The following is a 22,478-nucleotide window of genomic DNA, read 5'->3' as shown; positions in this document are numbered from 1 at the left end:
GGAGGAGTTTGGATTTATACCCCCCTTTCTCTCCTTCAGGAGACTCAAAGGGGCTGACAATCTCCTTGCCCTTCCCCCCTCACAACAAACACCCTGTGAGGTAGGTGGGGCTGAGAGAGCTCCGAGAAGCTGTGACTAGCCCAAGGTCACCCAGCTGGCGTGTGGGGGGGGGAGTGCCACAGGCTAATCTGAATTCCCAGATAAGCCTCCACAGCTCCAGGCTTGGCAGAGCTGGGAATCAAACCCGGTTCCTCCAGATTAGATGCACGAGCTCTTGAACCTCCTACACGCCACTGCACTGCTCCCAAGAGTGACCACGTTTAGTATATGCATCCCTGAAATGGCTTCTATTTTGGACTCTCAATTGGTGTTGCCTTCAGTACTTGGGTGTCTTGGGCTCACATTTCCCAGTAGGGGACAATGAATGGTCAGACACTAGTCATATCAAAATCCCTTGTCTGGTGAGAGGTTTTTCACAAAGTATATCCCCACTGCCCCAATGGGTAGGGGAGCTTACAGGGGCAGAATGTCAGGAGTCCTGTCTGAACCTCCTTACTTGACTGCTTTACAACTCTATGGGTGTTTATTAGCTGTTGCTTGTTTTTTTCCTTCTAACCTCGTCTAAGGTTAGAGCTCCTGCCAGCTTATCTGTTTTGCTTTGGCCTGACAAAGTTTGCTGGGCGCATTCCCTTCTGTTGCTAAACAATATGATAATGGTCCCTGGAACAGCTTTACTGGCGTAGTGGTTAGAGCAGGTGTACTCTAATCTGGAGGAACCCGGGTTTGGTTCCTCACTCTGCTGTTTGAGCTGTGGGCTTATCAGGGGAATTCAAGATTAGCCCGTGCATTACAACACATGCCAGCTGGGTGACCTTGGGTTAGTCCACAGTTCTTCTGAGCTCCCTGTCAGCCCTACCACCTACCTCTGCCAGGGTGTTTTGTTGTGAGAGGTGAAAGGAGAGGCGATTGTATTTAGCCCCTTTGAGTCTCCCTTACAGGAGAGAAAGGGGGATATAAATCCCTAACTCTTCTTCTCTCTAGACATAGCAACACTTGCCCAAACCTTCCCAGTTTAGCGCCATACAGCACAGGATTTTGGACCGGGTGTGTCAATATTAGTAATAGCTGACTCTAGATCTCCTTTAGCTCTTCAGATCTGGTTTGGTGCCCTGCTTTACTGAGAGAGACTTACCAATACAAGTCTACTATTACCAATATCAGAGTCTTATTTAATGTCTGGCGGACAGGCGGCCTTACAACAAGTCCCAAGGAAAAGAGCATCAAGATCAGGGATCTCCAAGTAGTGGATAAAAAACTCCAATGGATATTTCACCTGCCTGGTCAAAATTCTATTTCCTAGGCTTGGCAGCCCGGCGAGTCAGCCATGTATGTGTCAAGGAAATTAATTTACAATGCAGTGTATTTATTAAAGCTGCAGCAATGCCCACTTGCAAGTGTTGGATCTTTGAACTCTTGATTTCCCTGTGGTAAAATTAGCTACATGAGTGTTTCCCAAACTTTTCCCCCCGGTTTTTTGTTTAATACCTCTCACTCTATGCACGGCTCCCAGTGGGGCTTTGAGATGGCATAAGGAAGCTTGCACAGAGAAAAAGCCTCCCTGCTGCTGAAGACCCTCTATGCTCCACCCTGTATTTTTCTCTCCCATTTGAACACTTGGCACACTACCTGTATTGCTTAATAAGCCCTGTTCAAAGGAGAGTCATAATGCTCGCCAGGTTTAAATGTTATACCTTCTGCCTTGTTACATGGCAGATTTAATAAAAGCAAAGAAAGGCTAAAAAAGATTGTGCCAATATAGCGATGGCTCAGTTGAATCCTCTGGCCTGAATTACTCCACTGTCTCAGATTCAAGGGAAATCAGATCCAGAGGTATGTAGATCTTACTCCTTTACATTTACCCCATCTCCCCGGTTGAATTAGATTACACTACTTGTTGGACAACCCTGATCCGTCTCTCTGTATTATAGTGGCAGACTTTCTCCTGGAAATTACTAAACGCATGATGGATTTCCTTCGACCTGTATTGTATATGCTTTTTTAATCCGTTTTTATTACTGTTGTACTGGTATCTATACCAATAAAGACTTGCTTCTTAAAATATGCTGGCGCATAAGGGGCAAATTCACAGGCAGAATGAAGCATTTACACGTGCCATGAAACTGCACCCCCAGTGAAACAATGTCACTAGAGAGAAAATCCATGCATATGACTTTGTATTTCAGAAAAGAAAGTCTGTACAAAACAGTATAAATTATACTGGAAATAGTTACATTGTGTAAAAAAAACAACAACAATGCAGCAAAGGCAGCCTGAAATGGAGATGAAGAATCGACACTTATTTAAATCTTCTCACTTTCTTCCCAAGAGAGCAAAATGGAAACATTTTGTAGTTGAGAGACTAATTACACTTGGATACATTAAGAATATAGCTGCAAAGAGTGTTTTCAAACATACAAGTTACACCATAGACTTTTTGTAGACCGCCAGACATTATGTTTCTTTAAAAAAATCCCATGAGATCATCAGTTGCACTCCATGCATGTAGTTGCTCCAATTGAAGCCCAATGAAATGAATGGCCTGGGACACGAAGTAACTCTCCTTAGGAGCGTGTGCAGCCAAGACAGCTGGAGGAAGAGCGTGTGCATCCACAAACGCATCAGCTAAAGCTTTTCTTTATCCCACTCCAGATGCCAGACGATGAAAGACCCTCATTTAGTCCCAGCTGACTTTGGGGATGTCATAATGCTCCGTCCAGAGTGTCCAGATGCCTGTTAAAATTCCTACATTGGGTGAAAAAAATAATAATGAATGAGGAATAGGAAATGCAACTGAGAGACCAGATGATTTACTTTTCTAACGGACTGATCACTTACAGGGCTACTTTAATGCTGCTTTGTGCCAGAACGTTCAAATGTAGACTCCATGCTCACTTGTCAAAGTTTAGCTTCGTCTGGTCCCTGGCAATAATCACTGCTTGATGTGATTGGTGTTTAGACATAATGCTGCCACAGGAGATTGAATATGCTGCCTAGCGTGTGATTGGTGTTTGGAATATGCTGCCACAGGAGGTGGTGATGGCTGCACTAACACCTGGATGGCTTTAAAAGGGGCTTGGACAGATTTATGGAGGAGAAGTCGGGTTATGGCTGCAATCTTGATCCTCCTTGATCTCCAGATTGCAAATGCCTTAGCAGACCAGGTGCTCGGGAGCAGCAGCAACTTGAAGACCATTGCTTTCACCTCCTGCAGGTGAGCTCCCAAAGGCACCTGGTGGGCCACTGCGAGTAGCAGAGAGCTGGACTAGATGGACTCTGGTCTGATCCAGCAGGCTAGTTCTTATGTTCTTCTTATGTTCTTCACCTTTACCCTACTGTCCTGTTTGCTTCCAAATACCCACACCCTACAAGAAATCACGTCAAAGTAGAATTTTGGAGAGAAACGCCCAGACTGCACCAGAGTCCTTAACATTCTGGTGATTTACAGAAAATGTTCCAACTTCGCATCTTCCCATTTCAGACCAGTGGCCCATCCAAGTCCAGCATCTTGTTTCTAGGAGGCAGGTGCTGCTACAAGACAACATGAAAGGCCATAGAACAGTGGTGGTGAAGACCTATGGTACGGGTGCCAGAGGTGGCACTCGAATCCCTCTCTGTGGGTACGAACAGGCAGAGTCGCCCCCCCCCCTCCATCTAGGCTGGCCCTGGGCCACTGGGCGCGATTATTAGCATTTAACCTAAGACCTAGTTTTGTGGAAGCAGTGTAGACAACACTGGTAAGCGCTGTTAAACCCCACTGATTTTTTATGTGAAGCACTAAAGCGTGATCAACTTTGCCTGGGAGTAAGCAGTTTGCTGGCAATGGGGCTTCCCTCTGGGTAAACTCTCCTAGGGTTGTGATTCACCCGTTGGAAATGTTGCACGGTTGCTTCAAAACAAAGGCCACTAACTACCACCAAAACTTACTCCCGAGATAACGCATGCGCCCACCGGAGCCAACCGTTTTTTCTAAACTAAAACTTCAGTGTTGGGTTAAAGTGCCGTGAGTGTTAACACTTCGCGATCAATAAGTGGGTTTGGGTTTGCAGTTTAGGCACTCTGATCTCGAAAAGGTTATGCATCACTTATAGAAGCCCTAGCCTTTCTTTGTTGTGGTTCCCCAAACACTGACAACAATCAGATGGTTACTGCTTTGAAACATGGAGGTTCTAATTAAGTTAACATGTCTAATAACCATCGAGGGATACCTTTCAAGACTTTGTCTAATTCCTCTTTAAGCTAGTGGTCCTCAATGAAACCGATGGCAGTGAATTCCAGAGTTAGTTTTTGTTCTGAATCTACTACCTATCAACTTCATTGAGAGCAGCAGTGGCGTAGGGGGTTAAGAGCTCATGTATCTAATCTGGAGGAACCGGGTTTGATTCCCCGCTCTGCCGCCTGAGCTGTGGAGGCTTCTCTGGGGAATTCCAGATTAGCTTCTGGGCACTCCCACACACACCAGCTGGGTGACCTTGGGCTAGTCACAGCTTCTCAGAGCTCTCTCATCCCCACCTACCTCACAGGGGGTTTGTTGTGAGGGGGGAAGGGCAAGGAGATTGTCAGCCCCTTTGAATCCCCTGCAGGAGAGAAAGGAGGGATATAAATCCAAACTCTTCCTCTTCTTCTTCATTGGGTTCAAGTTCTAGTACTATGGGAAGGAAGAAAAGTACTCACGCGCTATAATGATCTCCAATCTCATAATAGTTCTGATCATCCTTTCCCACCCTAACTGAACTAACAAATATAAATGTTTAATGATATGCTAATACTTGTCTTTTCAAATGCAGATGCTTCACAGAGCTAAACCACAGTGTTTTCCCCCTCAATTCCTAGCACATAATTTATCTTCTTCACATTGCTGGTTGGTCATTCACTTTACGCTGGCATTTTTTGCCAGTGACCCGAGTGATCTCTTTGCCAGATCGGTCCCTGCCATAGTTCTAGGGATCCCAGCGAGTGAGAATTAAAAGTGAGAATTTTCCTCCTAATTTAGCCATGTTACAGCATATAACTGTAGATCAGGACCTGGGTATTATACGATGTCCAGCGAGCCACATCCGGCCCCTGCCGTTAACTGGGAAGCTGAGGCGCCTTTGAAAGTCTCCCCGCGAGAAGGCCAAGGTTGCACTTGGCTGCCCGGCTTCATGCGGGGCTTTCAAAAGCCGCCTCGCCTCCCTGCCTTGCTGGGGAGCTTGAGGAGCCTTTGAAAGCCCCGCGAGAAGCCGGTTGCCTTGGCTGCGCCGGCTTCTGCGGGGCTTTCAACGCCTCGCCCCCCTGCCTTTTGGCCCGGCCCTCCACAATGGCCTTTTTCTGAGTTTTCTATATGCGTCCTCCCCATGGAAAAAATAATTGCCCACCCCTGCTGTAGATGGTTTTCATGTTTCCCACTGGCCCAGTATGAAGATATCTTTTTGGAGGCCTCCGTAATCTACTGTGATTTGCACCACCTTGTACAATCTGATGTCATCTGGGCTGACAAGCAGAACAGAACAGCACAAAAACAGCAATGGGTGCTCCCTTAAACCTGCTGCAGAAGGTCCCCTCCCATCCCGGATGTGGTCAGACTGCACCTGTCCTCATACTTGGCAAGCAGCATCTCACCTCGACTCTCTGTTTGTGGGTTTTGGAGGCTTTCTTCAGAATCCGTTCCATTTGCTGCAGGGCAAAAGAGATTTCCAGTTACGTCTGTTTCATCAAGGCCTATGCTGATTTAAGTTCACATTTCATGGCTTGAAAGCAAAAAAAAAAAGGGGTGGAAAAGTCTTGCTAGTTCCATCAACTGTCCCACCTAGTCCCTGCCACTTATTTCAAAACCCTCTCCACGCCTACCCGCTTCTCCTGCATCTTCTCATAGGCTAGCTGTGCTGGAGTCCGCTTGTCCAGAGTTCGCTTTTTCTCCTCCTCCTCCTCCTGGTTTTTGCTGCTCACAATCTGATCCACAATTTTGCTTTTATCTTTGTCCTTTTTCTTCTTCCTGCAAAAAGACAAGCTGTATTACATTTGCTGGCCAAATCAAATCCTGTGCCATTTGTACTCAAGCCCACAAAATTGAGAAAATGATCCCTGCTTTTCTCTAAAAAGAACAAGTCATTTACATTTCATTATATGCTGGATCTGGGGGGAGATGAGAGATGGCAATTTGATTGCTCACAGCAAAGTCAGAGGGCTGGTCCTTACCTTTAAGGCTCTGAACACCTTGGTGATAACAGATAACCTTTAATGGCATAGTACAAAGATTTAAAATAAAGGCTCCATGGCTAATTCTACTCCCGTTTGACTTCCGGTGCGATTTCATGGAGGAAGATCGCTCCGTGAGCGATCCGAGATGTCGGGGTTTAAACAAGCCCCAACTCTTTGAGCAGTAGCAGAGGATTGTGGGCTCTCATATAAGCTCAGGTATAAAGAGCCATCGAAGGGCAGCTTCTTGGGTACGGACTTTTTGCGGGACGGCAGGAAACCTTCAGGCCCGAGTGGGCAAAGAATCCAAGGCCGGTAGCGGCTCCGGAGCTCCGGACGGACGCGGCGTCGCGTAAGAACTCTCCCCGCTCCGAAGGGGGCTTGGCTGTGACGACTGGCGTGGTGAGTCCCGGTGGCAGTGGGGCAGCTACAGGTCCAGAGTCCTGTCTAGCCTGGCGTTGAGGGGCAAAGCTCCGCAAGAGCCTGTTTAACCTCTGGATATCTCCCAGCTGAAACCGAGGCCATTAGGCCTAACTCCGCCAGGAACGCATTGCTGCGAGGCTTGAATGAGCGAGGATATTAAAGGAAAAAAGCCTGAGCGTACCTATTAAAGAACTGAGACTTGCTTGACTATAAGTGCATTACAAATATAAGGAGTAGCTCTAAACTTGAAAAGATCCTGCATAGCCCCTGTGTGCCTGACGGAATTACATCTTTACAAATTGGGGGAGGCAGAGGAAAAGGGAGATGACTCCAAGGAAGAATAATAGAAATCAACCTGTGGGACAGGGTCAGTCAACAAGCCAAGTGAGCACTCCGGATAAGCTGAATATTAATGAAATGATGGCTAAATTGGACTTGATTACAAACACTATCATGGAGACTAATGACAAAGTTAAGAAGATAGAAGAGGATTTATCAGGTATAAAAGTGGAAGTTAAAAAATTGGGACTTTAGAACATGGAATAAACCAGCTGATGGATAGTGTCAAGCATATGGATGATAAATTAGAAGAACTGGACGGTAGAGTTGAAAGACTGGAAAAGGAGAAGGAATCATATATATTAGATAACTTATGGTTAGAAATGAAATACAAAGAGAGATTCCTAAGATTCAGAAAACTTCCAGAACAGGACAAGGAGGACTTAACTGCTAGAATGGTGGAAATATTGGCAGAATTTACTGGCAGAATGGCAAAAGATGTTGAACTGGAGATTGATGAGACTTATAGGGTATTAAATTCTAGTACTGCGAAAGAGAAAAAACCTTCCTCGGGATGTGATTGTGACATTGGATGAGAAAGTACGCATTTAGAAATGAAAGAAATTTTGCATAGAGCATTACAGAGATGGGAGACTAGAAAGTGGATGGGAAAGAAATCATTATTCTGAAGGAAATAATTCCAGTAAAATCTTGAATGCTAGAAAAGAATATGTGCGAGCTAACAAGCCAACTCTACAGAAAAAAGAGTATTTATTATAAGGCGGGAATTCCCAGAAGGGACTGGTTCATCTTCCAGTTTAAGGGAGGTAGAAAAGTTGTGACTGAAGTAAGTAGAAGCAGTTGATTTCTTGAAGAAAATTTAAAAAAAGAACTTCACAAAAAAAAAGTAGATAAGATCTTATTCTATTTCTCTTACTCCGAGAAAACTCCCTGTTAAGGAATACTAGCTTTTTTCTTTATCTTATCTCCCTTTATAGGTAAGTATCTAGGGTAGCAGAGCCCTCTAGAAGGGCTTGTGTTTGTGTTGATTTTTAATTATACTTAGGTTGTATTTCAATTATATAATAAAGTATGAATATTCTCGTGTGGAATGTGAATGGCTTAAACAGCCCAATGAAAAGGAAAAAAGTATTTAATTATTTGTTAAAACAGGATGCGCAAATTGTATGCATTCAAGAGACTCATATACTGGGTAAGGACACTCGGTTTATTAAAAACCCAAAACTAGGAATTGATTTTGTAGCGGCTAGAAATAAGGGGAAGAGGGCAGGTGTGGTGATGTATATTAAGGAAAAGTATAAGCCTAATTTAGTTTATAAAGATTTAGAAGGACGTTTTTTGTTAGTGAGTACTATTATCAATGGTTTAAATATATTGACTGTAGGAATTTATGCTCCCAATACGGGGGGAAATGAATTTTTTAGTGAAATATTTTTGAAAGTTTCAGAATATTTATTACAATATGATGGTTTTCTGTTAATGGGTGATATGAATGGGGTGATGAACGTGGATGCAGACAAATACTATGGGGGTACACCTGCAACCTCCAATGAGCAGGGGAAACTGCCTAAACATTTTTTTGAGGGGGTAGAAATGTTAGAGCTTATTGGTGTTTGGCGTTATAAACACCCCAGAGAGAAAGATTTTACTTTCTGTTCATCTAGGTTTAATATGGGTTCTAGAATTGATATGATTTTGGTATCACCTGTATTGATGAAGTGGATATATAAAGCAGAAATTCATGCAAGTATTATTTCAGATCATAAACCAATTTCTTTAAAGATAAACCAAAATAATAGGAAACAAGAATTTAGATGGTCATTAGATAGTAGTTTACTTTTGGATGAATGTACATTAATTGATTGTAAAGATAAGATTAGAGAATTTTTTGTACTTAATTCTGAAGAGGTTTACCCGAGAAATTTGATCTGGGACTCCTTTAAGGCTTATATAAGGGGGATTCTAATTAGTCATAGGTTTAGGATAAGAAAAGGAAAAAATGCTGATCTACTAAATATAGAAAGGCAAATAAAAGAAAAAGAACAAGAACTGATTAAAACTCAAAATAAAAATAAAGTACAGGAGACTATTGCTTTATTAAAATATCAATTTGAAATTCTACTTACTACTGATGTATATAAAAAAGAATATGTTAGAAAAAAGGACAAATTGAATGTTTTCAGAACAAAGGACAAGCCTAATAGATGGTTTGCATGGAGATTAAGAGAAAGAAAAGAGCGGAAAAAAGTGGATTCCGAAAATTAAAAGTAAAGGATCAGATCGTTATAGATAATGAACTGATCAAAGATGAATTTCTTAAATACTATTCTTTATTATACCAAAAGAAGGATCAGTTGGTTAATAAGGAAGAATATAATAAGTTATTAGATCTATTTGCCATGGACCCAATAGATGAAAAACTTAGGGAATCTCTGAATAGGAAAATTAGTAAGGAGGAGATATATGGAGTAATTAAAAAACTTAAGTTAAATAAAACCCCGGGTCCGGATAGGTATTTTAATCATTTCTACAAGAAGTTCTGTGATGAACTATTAGACTTTTTGGTTAAAATGTTTAATGATATACACATTCAGGGAATCCCAGTATTGCACATGGAAGGGGGCTAATATTTCGCTTATTCAAGGAGGACAAAGATAGAACTGATGTTCGCTAATTACAGACCTATATCCCTTACTAATTCCAAGATTACAAAATTTTTGTTGCTAATATTAGCAAATAGATTAAAAGAAGTTTCTTTTCAGGAGGGTTTTCATACCCACAAGATCAATCTGGTTTCCTTCCCAAAGCGCCACATGACAATAGAAAATACTAGAGTTATTATCAATTATGTATTTGAATATTTTGAAAATCATCCGGATAGAAAGCTTAACCTAAGCGCTTTTATTTCTGGATATGCAAAAAAGCATTTGGACAGTTTAGATTGGCATTTAATTAAGATAGTCTTACAGAAGAGACAATTTGGTCTGAAATTTATAAACTGGATAGAAAAAATTTACTTGGAACAACATGCAAGGATAATTGTGAATGGGGAGAGGACAAGTGAGTGCCAGATACAATGTGGCACACGCCAAGGGTGTCCTCTCTCCCTGTTATTATTTATTTTAGTTTTTGAGTTACTCATTGATAAAATCAGAAAGACCCCAAATATAGAAGGGGTTAAAATCAAAAAAGAATGTTATAAAATTAGGGCTTTTGCGGATGACCTTGTTTTGATTTTGGAAGTTATCCACTTCAAGAGCTTTGGGTTATGTAAAATTAATTTTGGACCGAATTTAATCATTAATATCTGGTTTGAAAGTTAACAAACAGAAGACCCAGATATTGGTTACAAAAGAAATATGGATGTTCGAGATAAGAAAAGTTTAGAAGAGAAAATGGGGAGGAAAAATCACATCTTAAAATAAAATATTTGGGAATTGAAACTTAAACATCTATTGAATCTTAAATCTTTTTTAGAAAATAATTATGAGGTTGTATGGAAGAAGACTCCAGAGAAAGATCTAGGATAGGGTGGTCTAAGCTTCAATTAACTTTATTAGGAAAATAACAGCACTTAGAAATGAATGTAGTTCCAAGATTATTATTTCTTTTTCAGCATTTACCCATAATAAAAACGGATAAACCATTCAAGATTTGGCAAAAAGATCTGCTTAAATTTCTATGGGGTGGAAAAAAACCGAGGGTCCGTTACAAAACACTCTCTGATTCCAAGAGTCGAGGGGGGCATTTTGCAAGTCTCAAATTTAAAATATCATATTATGATGCAAGTTGCATTGTCTGGTTAAAGGAATGGTTCACATTGAACAATAATAATCTTTTAACAGTAGAGGGAGCGGATTTGAGATTTGGTATACACGCTTACCTATGGTACCAAAAAGAAAAAGTTAACAAGCAATTTCTACACCACCCATTTAGATATGCTACTTATAGAATTTGGCAGAAGTACAGGAAACTTCTATTTAGATGTACTCCCATGTGGCTTTCTCCTCATGAAGCCTTACTGAATAAAAATATATTAGATAAAGGATGGATTAAATATTCTGATTTATTGAAAAAAGATCAGAGGAATAATGAAATTATGTACAAATTTAAAACTATTGAAGAACTGAAAGAGGAGGGTTGGAATTTAGGTTGGTGGGTATACCATCAACTATACGATATCTTTTCAAAAGAACCTAAGCCGTTCTGGACACATGGAGAAGTAGATAAATTAGAAATGAATTTAATTAAAAAAGATGAGCAGTTAATTAAAAAGATGTATAGTATGTGCTTAGAATTAGAGCTGGAAGAGGAGGTTGTAAAAGATTACATGGTTAAATGGGCTCAGGATTTGGGCCACCCAATATTATTAGAAGATTGGGAGAGAACTTGGAACACAGGTTTAAAATTTACGCATAGTAATTATATAAAAGAGAATTTTTATAAAATTAGATATAGGTGGTATATTACGCCGACCCAAATAGCTAAAATTACGAAGAAACCTGCGCTTTGTTGGAAATGTGACTCTGAAAATGGCTCTTTTTTTCATCAATGGTGGGCCTGCAAAAAAATTAAGAGGTTTTGGACACAAATTCATATTGAGGTACAGAATATGCTTAAAATAAAAATAAAGTGTTCCCCAGAACTATATCTGCTGGGGATGTGTAATAGCATTACGGATATGGGTAAAAGGAAAACATTTCAGTATTTAGCAACAGCAGCTAGAATAGTTCTGGCAAAAAAATTGGAAAAGTCCAATTATTCCATCAATATTTGATTGGAACATGAAGATGTTAGAATTGATTAAGATAGCGCATTTGCCAGGACAGGAGGTGTTAGAAGAAAATTATAACACCAAAAGTCAATGGGAACAATGGAAAATGTATTTAAATAAAAAATACCATATCCAAAGCATGGTATTTAGTTAAAGTTATTAAATTAAAAATAGAGTACGCACAGAAGGAAGTACAATTAAAGAATAATGAATAGAATTGTTGAAGTTTTGTTAGAATGTTTTTTTTCTTTCTTTCTTCTACTATTTTTTTTCCTTTCTTGGATGTTTGATTAATCTTCATTAATTACTAACTTGTATGATATGAAGATGTACTAGCTATGTATAATTAATTACAATTCTGTGTTATTGGATTGTTTGTATTATTCTTCATTTCTCTTTCTATAATAAAGCATTTTTTTAAAAAAGATTTAAAATAAAGTACCAAAAATATTTACAAGACAAAATACAAAGAAAATTAAGATAAAACGCAGCATTCAGACTCGTATTAAGGAGCACGAAAGACATGGTCAGTTTAACCATCCTGAAAAATCTGCAGTAGCAGAACATGCTCTAAACAAAACTGGACATAATGTTTTATTTGAAAACACTGAAATTCTGGACAATTCGGAAGGTTTGTTTGTTTGTTTATTGATTGATTGTTCCACTTTTATACCGCCCTCCCCCGGAGGGCTCAGGGCGGTTTAGAACAATAACAGAACAAGTGGATACATAAAACATATATAAAATTAAAAGCAGCGTTCAATTTCTATAACCAATTAAAATACAGATGGCATCCAGCTATTAAAAACTCCTCCAAGAGGGAACAGCGGGCCTTAGTTGTTTCCGGGCACCCTATCAGCAGCTGGACTCTCCAAAAGCCCGGCGGAATAACTCAGTCTTACACAGGCCCTGTAGGAATTCGTTAAAAGGTCCCGCTTGGCCCAGACAGCTGGAGGGAGAGCAATCCCACCAGGCAGGGGGCCAGGGCTGTAAGCAGCCCTAGCCCTAGTGGAAAACCAACCACATCATAGAGGGGGCGAGGATCACCAACAAATTGGCCTCTGCTGAGCGCAGAGACCGGCGTGGGACATATAGAGACCAGGCGGTCCTACGTAGGTAAGAGGGTCCCAGACCGCGTAAGGCCTTAAAGATTAACACCAATACTATTGTCCATGAAGGTTACTATTTCAGACTACACAGGGAGACCACTGAAATCCACAAGCACCAAGATAGTTTAAGAATTAACAGAACCTGGCTTAATTGCCAAAACACTAGAATCAAAGGCCAATGCCATACTAGGTTCATGGACAATGGATTCCACCCAGATACAGGGTTTGCATTCACTAAGACTGTTGCTGCTGCAGGGAATGAAAATCTGAATCTCTCCCTGGACGGAAAACCCCCACCCGCATTACGTGCAGTCAACCACACCTTTGCACTTGTAAGGACCACTGAAACACTTACTGATTGGGTGCCCACTCTGGGACATGGACAATATATACCGGTGGTGGCGAACCTATGGCACAGGTGCCAGAGGTGGCACTCGGAGCCCTCTCTGTGGGCACGCACACACAGAGTTCTTCATGTGGGGGGCAGAAAATCACACACACACACACACACACACAACTAGGCTGGCCTGGGCCACTAGGCACAACATGTATGCACCACTTGTGGTGAGAAGGAGGTTCGGCTGGCAGGCCTGGCGCCTGTGCTCCGGGTGGCTGCTGCCCGGGGGGAGGGGAACACAGAGGGAGGCAGAGATGCTAGAGAGGCAAACTTTTACATTAAATGTTTTAAGGGCCACAGGAAGAAATTGTTGTGCTTTCTCTGTGAAAGCATAGCAAGATAGTGTTGGTATTTTTACTGGCTGGCAACTATTCTGTTCTTGTGGCAAACACTGCGTCCTGCCATACTATCCAGTCAGGCAGTTAAGATCCACCTCGCTAGTACTACTCGCTGTGCCACGACCTTCTGGGTGAGGCAGGCTGTCAACTGGAGACTAGGGATTTTCTATTGGTGCCTTATGGAACTCTTGAGGAAACACTTCTAGCACCTACTTTAGACTCTTTTTAGAGTTCCGGGATAAAATATGCATTGTTAGGATTTTAATTAGGGGTTTGATCTTATTCGCTTTTAAAATAGTCTGCTTCTGACTTATGGATAATTTTTATACTACTTGTTTAATGGCATATGTTTTTAATGGCTTGTTGCCATACTGTGTTTTTTAATTGGCAGCTACTTCGAGAAGGATTCTCTCTCTCACTGGAGACCACTGAAGATTTTATTACTTACTAGTGGAGCCCAGCCACGCTTTGCTGTGGCAATTGCCCTTCTCATCACAGTCTGCAACCCACACAGATGTCCATGCAGGGCTAATGATCCGCAGCATAGCCTTTTGGGGTGGTCAAATGGAATCCCTCTTTCCCTTTTCAATGCACATTGTTATATGGTGCTGTCTTGGTTTTTTTTAGTATAAGGTAACCCTTTCCATTCCACAACAGAGTGCGAATCCCACTGTCCATGAGGCTGGTTGACACACACAGTCCTGGCTTGGGGAAGGCAGAACTGGGGCAAGGAGGCTATCCCAGGCAGCAGAGGCAGGGTGGCGCTCAGATCGAGGCCAGCTCCCTGGGTTCTTAAAGGGCCATGTGCAAAAGAAGCGGAGCCAGTAGTGTTGGTTCGCCCCCACCCCGCAGATTTTCTTAGAAGGAAAAGGCAAACTGCAGCTCGCTTTTAGTAAAAGAGAGCTGTGGCGAATATGGGTGAGGAAGTGGGTAAGTAGTGGTTGGATGTGAGGGAGGGCAGAGTGAGGTGTGTGAGGATGAGCTGGATGTGTATGAAAGTATGTGTGTTATGCGGTAGCAGTGTGTGAGACACAGAGAGTGAAAGTTACCTGCGTGTGAGGGGGGGAACCCCACCTGACGTCTCACGCGACAAAGTGTGTATGTGTTTCACTTCCAGTCGTATTACCTAACAGTGTTACCTATTTACTGTTTTCACTGCTCACCTCTGCCCATCTGAATGGACATCCTAAGGCAAGCCCTCAGCCCAAGCCCTCAGGCCACAGACATGCAGGCTGCACGGACATTCTAAGGGTGACAGTTAAACACAACCAGCCTCATGGCCCGGTGCGCCAGGAAAAAGACGTTTTACCTGGCTCAGGTATGGACTTTCGGCGATCTGAAGGTCCGATGACCTGCCCGCAACAGGAAGGAACGTCATGTGAAAATGTGGGGGCCGTCCAGCCGTTTCGGCGTTCGGGAGTGACTAACAAAGTCACTGTTTGCTTTTTATATATATAGATTTCACTGAAATGCAGCCTTTCTTGGCCAACTGGCAGGCGAGGCGAAGGTGGGGAGAGGTCTCGCACCCAGGCACCGGCCAGAGCCAGACCTGCCTATAGCTGCCTTCGGCAAGGCGCCTGCAGGGGACCCTCCCGCATCATACGCTGCTTGCAGCACGCCCAAGCGGACGGCAGCCCCCCCGTAGCGGGACTGGCAGGCGGCTGCTGCTGCTCGTCTGCATCTCGGCGCAGGCCCGTCGTCGCCCGCCACACGCCGCCCCCTCGCCCCCCACCGCAGCGGCCGGGGCAGGGAGAAGAGCCGGCCGGCCAGACTGGTGGCCACCTACCGCTTTCCGGGGGCGGCCACGCCAGCCCCGCTTTTCAGCCGCAAGGGCCCCGTCTGCACCGCCTCGTATTCCGCCATGGCCGCACTTCCGTTTTCTTCCGGCCAAGCAAATGCTTCCGGGTCGACCACTAGGGGCTACGAATTCGAAACCGGAAGTTGAGCTAAGGCTTCCGGGCGCGAGAGCTACACCCCCGTGGCCGACTTCGGCCGTGGCAGCCCGCGCGCGGGGGGGGGGGGGCGGGCCGGCCGGTGCCGTGAAGCGCTTGAGGGGCGGGGCTGACCAAGCAGGGCTGGGGGGAAGGGGTGCCAACTTCTCCCGGCGTGGCCGCCCCCCACGGACCCCCCCCCCCATGGCCACCTCCAGGACGCTGGTTGCAGAGGCTGCTGCTGATGCGAGCTGTGGCGGTGACGACGGCTTCCTCCTGCGACCCCACCAGTCACTCGGGATAACCTTTAACAATTAGATCACCGGCATGTTTAGCTCCGCCCCGCCAAACGCTGGGCCTCCCAAACCCCACCCTAAGACTTTCAGGGCCGGAATCACTGGGGTGCTGAGTGGTTTCCGGGCTGTGTGGCCGTGTTCCAGCAGCAGTCTCTCCTGACGTTTCGCCTGCCTCTGTGGCTGGCATCTTCATCTTCCATCTGATCCTCTGAAGATGCCAGCCACAGATGCAGGCGAAACGTCAGGAGAGAATGCTGCGGGAACACGGCCATGCAGCCCGGAAACCACACAGCACCCCACCCTAAGAGCTGGACATTTGTTGTGTGGAAGAGATCTTTGGTGGTCCCCCCATATTGCCTCTGCTGTGTCTAGGTTGGTCGTGTTGCTTTCCCTGCCTGCACCTAGAAAAAGAGAATTTGGTGGCAGGAGAGGACTCAAACCTGCCCTGGGGTATCTTCCTTAAACAGCATCCTCCGGGCCACACCAGGGTGCTATATTTCCTTTGTCCCCGCACTAGGTGTGATCCATAAGCAGGTAGTAGCAATGTGACATCAGTGTGATGTGTCTACTTCAGCATGCGTTGGCTGGCTTTCTCTGCCTGTCACGGGGCCATTATTTTTATTTATTTATTTATTTATTTATTCAATTTATATACCGCCTATGAGGGAGGCACCTCTGCGTCTTATTGGGGATGTTTTCTGTTGCAAATGTCCCCTCTACAAAGCAGGCATGAGATACTGAGTAGAAGCACTGGTGCCACACACACAGGTCTTACAACTGAGCTACTTGCATATTATTGTAAAATCATTCAGTGGGTTTTGAGTTTGTTTTGGTAAACAAGTGGAACATTTAACTAGAATCCATACACAAGAGCAGACTGTGACACAAATCTAGCTTCTGAGTGCTTTTAACTATTGAGTGGTTCAGAGAATTCCAGCCACTGGAACATATTTTAACATCTCTTGTCTGTTCTTGTCTCAAAACTGGCATACTTGGAAAGACAGGCTCTCATGTTGATCAGAACACCTCATCGGGCAGAGAAGGCAAACTCAACAAGAGAGACCCACTTCTCTATTTAGTACACAAGAAGGTCAGGGCATACAAATTTCATGGCATGTAAGCAAACAAGAAAAGTCACCAGCTCAAAGCTCATGCACCCATCCTCCCCGATTTAATTCCAGCAAGGTCCACCCAAACAGTGGCTGTTCCATTATAAGGTGCTAAAGCAAGTCCCCATGCTTTGCATATGACAGCATTCTGCAGTTTCTTTAAAAAAATAGATTTATTTTTGTATTGAGGCACTGTGCAACTTCTACAATGGGAATGTTTAGAACAACTGGCAAGAGCACACCAGGAGTAGACAAAGGTGCCTTTTTGTGCAAGGGAAACTTGAGCCTTGTGACCCCCTGAAATGAAGGCACGGGTCTGTTATTTAAAAAAACAACAACAGTGCTTAGAGCTAACTGTACAATTAAGCCCTATAAACTTGTGTCCCACACCCTTAGAACAGATTGTGATTTCTGCGGGAAACCATTTAGAATTCTTCCGATCGTAACTTCTTTCTAGTAGGTTCAAGAGTTCACAAAATTTGCTTCAGATGATCATTTGATTCGTCTCTCTCCCCAATGCCCAGCATATTTTCCTCCAGACAGAAGCCATGAGAAGACAGCCTACTGTCTAGTTCACAAGAATCAGTCAAGAAAAGAAACTGCCTTCTCAATCTCCTCCTAATAGGCACAAGGTGCATTGCAGGGGGTCAGAGACAGAGGGACAACCCCTGCAAGCAAGAGCATTCCAAGAAGTCGAGTCAGTCCTCGTAGCCATGCTATAGCGGCACCCCTCAGAGAAGGGCACATCGGAAAATGCTGCTTTTCTTCTGTAGCTCCGGGCTGATCTTTACACCCTGGCTGCAGCCTTGAGGGCTGTTGCCTTCCTAAACAGGCAAACAAATAACCGGAATTAGGGGAGGATGCCGTAGCTTGGTGGTAGAGCATCTGCTTGGCATGGGAAAGGCCCCAGGTTCAATCCTCGACAGCCCCTCCAATGAAAAGAATCAGGCAGTAAAAGGCCTCTGCCTGAGAACCTGGAGAGCAGCGGCCTGTCTTAAGTAGACAATAATGACCTGGATAAGCCAAGGAACTGATTCCGTGTGAGGTGGCTTCAGGTGTTACTGGAAAATACATACAAGAAACTTGTCTTGTCTTCTCCTTGGGTTTCTCATGGGAGTCTCTTCATATGCTTACCGCCACGGAAATTTACCATCATCTAAAGATCAGACTGTACGATCAGGAATACCAATCTCTCCTGAGTGCTGCACAAAGCTCCTGTTCCTCTCTATACTTTGGGATCACACCCCCGAAATCTAGCCCTGCTGTATACTTAGAACAGCTTGTTAACTATAAGTGCAGATGGGTCATGACCAGAGCAAGGTGTAACTCATTCCCCTCTGTCTATCTTCAAGGTCGTTTCCTTAACATCCCACAAAGTGAGCGTTGTTGTCGGTACTGTCCCAACGCTATGGACTCAGTCCCTCACATCCTGCTTTACTGTTCGAGGTATAATGATATTAGAACCGATCTGGGAGCTTTACTACCTCTAGAATTTATGTTTCTCTCAGACAAACTAAAAATGTCTAAGCTATTGAACAGCCCTAATGTAGAAATTTCTGAAGCAGTTGCTACATTTTTAATTCATGTTCTACATGATACATAACAGTGATCCTGTTCTTGTAGTCTAAATGTATGGTACTTTTGGTTTATGCCTAATAAAGGTTTTTGGATTGGAAACTTGTCTTGTTTTCCCCTACAGCTTATGCATTGCTTGCTTCAAGTCAGCCTATTTATCTTTCAGCGACAAACTGCGCTCTGGATTTTGGGTGCACACGTGGCTTTTGTTGGGGCTGGAAGGAAGGCCGACCAGCTTCCCAGCAGGTTGGGAAGAACTTTTAACCAACTCTACAATTGATCACCTGTTCAGAGCTGCTCCAACAAACTTCTGCGGGTGAATCCATCAATTGTTGTGCCTTGGAAGAGGACAAGGCACCCACTTCTAACTTCTAAACTGGACTCCTGCAAGATTCTCCTCCTCAGTGGCAGAGTCTGGACTCTTCATGCCTAAGTTCCCCGGTTCGATTCTCCGACTCTCTGGTTGAAAGGTCTCGGGTTGCAGGTGTTGGAAGAGAATCTGCTCAGCCTGAGATCTTGCAGGGACATTGCTAGTCAGAGCAGACAGTTCTGGCCTACACAGGCCAAGGGTCTGACCTGGAATATGGCAACTTTACTTATTCATACGGTGCCTGGCCATGATAACCTTGGCACATCTGTCTGTAAACAGGGGCTTCGTTGCAAGTAGTGAACTCACCAGTTTCTTGTCCATCTTTGCTTTGATGTCTCTTGCAAGAGTAAAAAACGCCTAAAATTAAAAAAAAAACACAATTAACATGCTGATAGGGAAATGTGCTGTTGCTAGGGGCTCTCTCCTCCATTGCTGCTGACCTCTCCAGAGCACTTCACATGTGTTCTGCAAGCTGGCCTAGAGTACATGCAGAAACAAATAAAAAAAGAAAGGCATGTTTGTCAGTCCCCAAATGGATCTGCTGCCATGACAATACAATCATTATCGTCTTTAGGAAAGATTGTACAAGAAGGGTTTAGATTTATACCCTGCCCTTCTCTCCTGTTAAGCATAAGCATTTTATTGTCATTGTGCATGCACAACGAAATTTACAGCAGCATTCCTCGATGCACACAATTTCAGACTCATACCCCATCCTCGCTTTCCCCTTCCTCCACCCATCCCTACACAGCCCCAAACACATCAACACGAAGCCGCAGAGTTTAGCATAGCCACAGCTCTAGAGTAGAAGCTGTCTCTAAGCCTCTTTGTCCTAGTTTTGATAGACCTGTATCGTCTGCCGGATGGTAACAGTTCAAAGAGTCTCAAAGCAGCTTAGAATCATGGAAGGGACCCCAAAGGCCATCCAATCCAACCCCCTGCCATGCAGGAACAGACCAGCCTTGGTTTAAAAACCTCCAGAGGAGACTCCCTACACTCTGAGGAAGTGTTTCCCACTGTCAAACAGCCCTAGCTGTCAGGAAATTCCTCCTAATGTTTAGATGGAATCTCTTTTCCTGCACCTTGAACCCATTAGTCCTTGTCGCAGTCTCTGGAGCAGAAGAAAACAAGCTTGCTCCCTCTTCAACATGACATCCCTCCAAATATTTAAACATGGCTATTATGTCACCCCTTAACCTTCTCTTTGCCCAACTAAACATCCCCAGCTCCCTAAGTCTCTCCTCGAAGGGCATGGATTCCAGACCTCTTGCCATTTTGCTCGCCCTCCCCTCGACCTGTTCCAGCGTGTCAATATCCTCCTTGAATTGCGCTGCCCAGCTTACAAACTCCTTCCCCTCCTCTCCGCACAACAGACACCAAAAGCTGGAGATCAGAAAGGGATGTTGGCGCCTCACTGGATTCAACTTGCCTTACTGCACACTAAGGAGTTTGTTTTGGAGCACTGTACTTCCACTGTTGGACAGAGAAGTTTATTCTTTGAATACAACTCAAGTCACTGGGACTGAATGAAAAAGTTGGCTATGCCTTGCTTTGCATAAGAACATAAGAACAAGCCAGCTGGATCAGAACAGAGTCCATCTAATCCAGCTCTCTGCTACTCGCAGTGGCCCACCAGGTGCCTTTGGGAGCTCACATGCAGGAGGTGAAAGCAATGGCCTTCTGCGGCTGTTGCTCCCGATCACCTGGTCTGTTAAGGCATTTGCAATCTCAGATCAAAGAGGATCAAGATTGGTAGCCATAAATCGACTTCTCCTCCATAAATCTGTCCAAGCCCCTTTTAAAGCTATCCAGGTGAGTGGCCATCACCACCTCCTGTGGCAGCATATTCCAAACACCAATCACACGTTGCGTGAAGAAGTGTTTCCTTTTATCAGTCCTAATTGTGAGAATGAGAGAAAATTTCTCTCTGTCAACATTTTCTATCCCATGCATAATTTTATAGACTTCAATCATATCCCCCCTCAGCCGTCTCCTCTCCAAACTAAAGAGTCCCAAACGCTGCAGCCTCTCCTCATAGGGAAGGTGCTCCAGTCCCTCAAGCATCCAAGCGAAAGGGCAGGAAACAAAGCTCCACAAACACAGGCTCTCCTGTCATACTGGGGAAAAGAGCTAGGCTATCTGCGCCGATGGGCTAGAATAACCAACAGCTCTAGTTGGCTAGTGATGGTGCTCTCCTCTGGCTTTGTGCAAGAGCCTCCTAATTCAGAAGATTCATTGCACCAGAGGAAAGCACCACTGTCGGTGGAATAGTTCTGCAGGGCCTCCTTTCAACAAGAAAAGATAGAGTCACTGTTGGAAAACACCTCAGCACATAGACAAGAAGTTAACACTTACGTTCTCTATATTAATGTTTGCCTTCGCACTGGTCTCCATGAACTTAATTCCAAAACTAAGGGCCAGCTGAACAAAAAGAAGGAAAGATCACACGTCAATGACACAATCACAGTTGGGCATGGGGTGGACATTTTTAATTTATTTATTCGATTTATAAGTTGCCCTCCCCCAAAGGGCTCATAAATGTGAAGGGCATGGTCATAAATGTGAAAATGCCCGGCCCTGCCCAGTCAGAGCAGCTACACCACGGGGAAATTTCAACGTTGCAGCAATTCAAAGTCACACCCGCATTGCTTATTGTCAGAAGGGGTGTCTTTAAAAAGATACGGTGTGGACGTTATTTTGTTTAGGAATGTCTTAATTGTGACCCATAATTAGATGATGTGAAGGAAAATGCTGTTCACAGAAGTTGCTCCTTCATTTGATGCAGTTTTGCAGGGCCTGTAAGATTGATTGATTGATTTTATTTTATTTATTATTAGATTTAATATACCGCCCTATCCCCGAAGGGCTCAGGGCGGTGCACCAAAACATCATGTATAAAAACATCAAATATAAAAACATAAATACAATATAAACAGCAATTTTAAGCTAAAACAGTGCCCCGCGAAATCCTTACATGACCCTCCTAAAAAGAAATAGGGAGAGAATAATGGGTCCCGACAATGTTAGGGACTCATAGAAAGCAGGGGAGGGTGCTGGGGCACCTTCAGCGGCTGGTCTCTCCAAAGGCCCAGTGGAACAACTCAGTCTTACAGGCCCTGCAGAACTCTCCAAGGTCCCGCAGGGCCCGGACAGCTGGCGGGAGAGTGTTCTACCAAGCCGGCGCCAGAGCCGTAAAGGCCCTGGCCCGAGTGGAGGCCAGCCGCATCATCGAGGGGCCAGGGACCTCCAGTACATTTGCCTCTGCTGAGCGCAGAGGCCGAGCTGGGACATATGGGGTAATGCGGTCCCGAAGGTACGAGGGTCCCAGGCCGCGTAAGGCCTTAAAGGTCAACACCCACATGGAGTTATTCTGTTGAGGCAGTGGTGGTTTACCATCCACTAGCCCCCCGCTCCTTTCTCCACCTTGTTTCCCCTCCTATTTCCCACTTATGAGAGCAGAAATATATCCCATTCTTTGTTCTGAGTGTTTTAGTTGCCATCTGGTGCGATGAATCTTCTGAATTAGGAGGCTCTTGCACATAGCCAGAGGAGAGCGCCATCGCTAACCAACTAGAACTGTTGGCGATTCTAGCCCATCAGCACAGATAGCCTAGCTCAGGGG

General features: G+C 44.3%; 2 protein-coding genes across 3 annotated transcripts in view; both read right to left on the bottom strand.

Annotated features, from left to right (window-relative positions):
• Positions 1-5,558: 5,558 nt before the first annotated feature.
• LOC125432446 (protein FAM32A-like) lies at positions 5,559-15,518 on the bottom strand. 2 transcript variants are annotated; one of them, XM_048495962.1, is made up of 3 exons: positions 15,362-15,518; positions 5,887-6,031; positions 5,559-5,712 (listed from the first exon to the last, which is right to left on the bottom strand). In XM_048495962.1, the coding sequence occupies exons 1-3, from the start codon at positions 15,436-15,438 to the stop codon at positions 5,617-5,619; spliced, it is 318 nt and encodes a 105-aa protein (XP_048351919.1). In that variant the 5' UTR covers positions 15,439-15,518; the 3' UTR covers positions 5,559-5,616. The 2 variants fall into 2 exon arrangements, with proteins under 2 accessions (XP_048351919.1, XP_048351920.1); XM_048495963.1 differs by having other exon boundaries at positions 5,660-5,786.
• Positions 15,519-17,065: 1,547 nt separating this feature from the next.
• Positions 17,066-22,478, bottom strand: part of RAB8A (RAB8A, member RAS oncogene family) — a 7,011-nt gene continuing 1,598 nt past the window's right edge. Inside the window, exons 2-4 of the mRNA XM_048499019.1 lie at positions 21,212-21,277; positions 19,163-19,213; positions 17,066-17,735 (exon numbers count right to left, since the gene is read on the bottom strand). Coding sequence (XP_048354976.1) covers positions 17,643-17,735; positions 19,163-19,213; positions 21,212-21,277 — 210 coding nt within the window. The 3' untranslated portion in view covers positions 17,066-17,642. The remainder of the gene's footprint in view (positions 17,736-19,162; positions 19,214-21,211; positions 21,278-22,478) is intronic.

Source organism: Sphaerodactylus townsendi, linkage group LG05, assembly GCF_021028975.2.
Source record: "Sphaerodactylus townsendi isolate TG3544 linkage group LG05, MPM_Stown_v2.3, whole genome shotgun sequence".
In the NCBI taxonomy this organism is placed as follows: domain Eukaryota; kingdom Metazoa; phylum Chordata; class Lepidosauria; order Squamata; family Sphaerodactylidae; genus Sphaerodactylus; species Sphaerodactylus townsendi.
Note: the sequence above shows the minus strand (reverse complement) of the source record. Positions and strands in the feature narration are given on the sequence as shown.

What these genes read in the sequence shown, in the direction of transcription:
- LOC125432446 (XM_048495962.1), bottom strand. Translation starts at nt 15,438, where the DNA reads ATGGCGGAATACGAGGCGGTGCAGACGGGGCCCTTGCGGCTGAAAAGC. An exon ending in GTGGCCGCCCCCGGAAAGCG is followed by an intron (nt 6,032 to 15,361) that starts GTAGGTGGCCAC and finishes GTCTTTTTGCAG; the next exon opens with GAAGAAGAAAAAGGACAAAG. An exon ending in AGAAGATGCAGGAGAAGCGG is followed by an intron (nt 5,713 to 5,886) that starts GTAGGCGTGGAG and finishes TTTGCCCTGCAG; the next exon opens with CAAATGGAACGGATTCTGAA.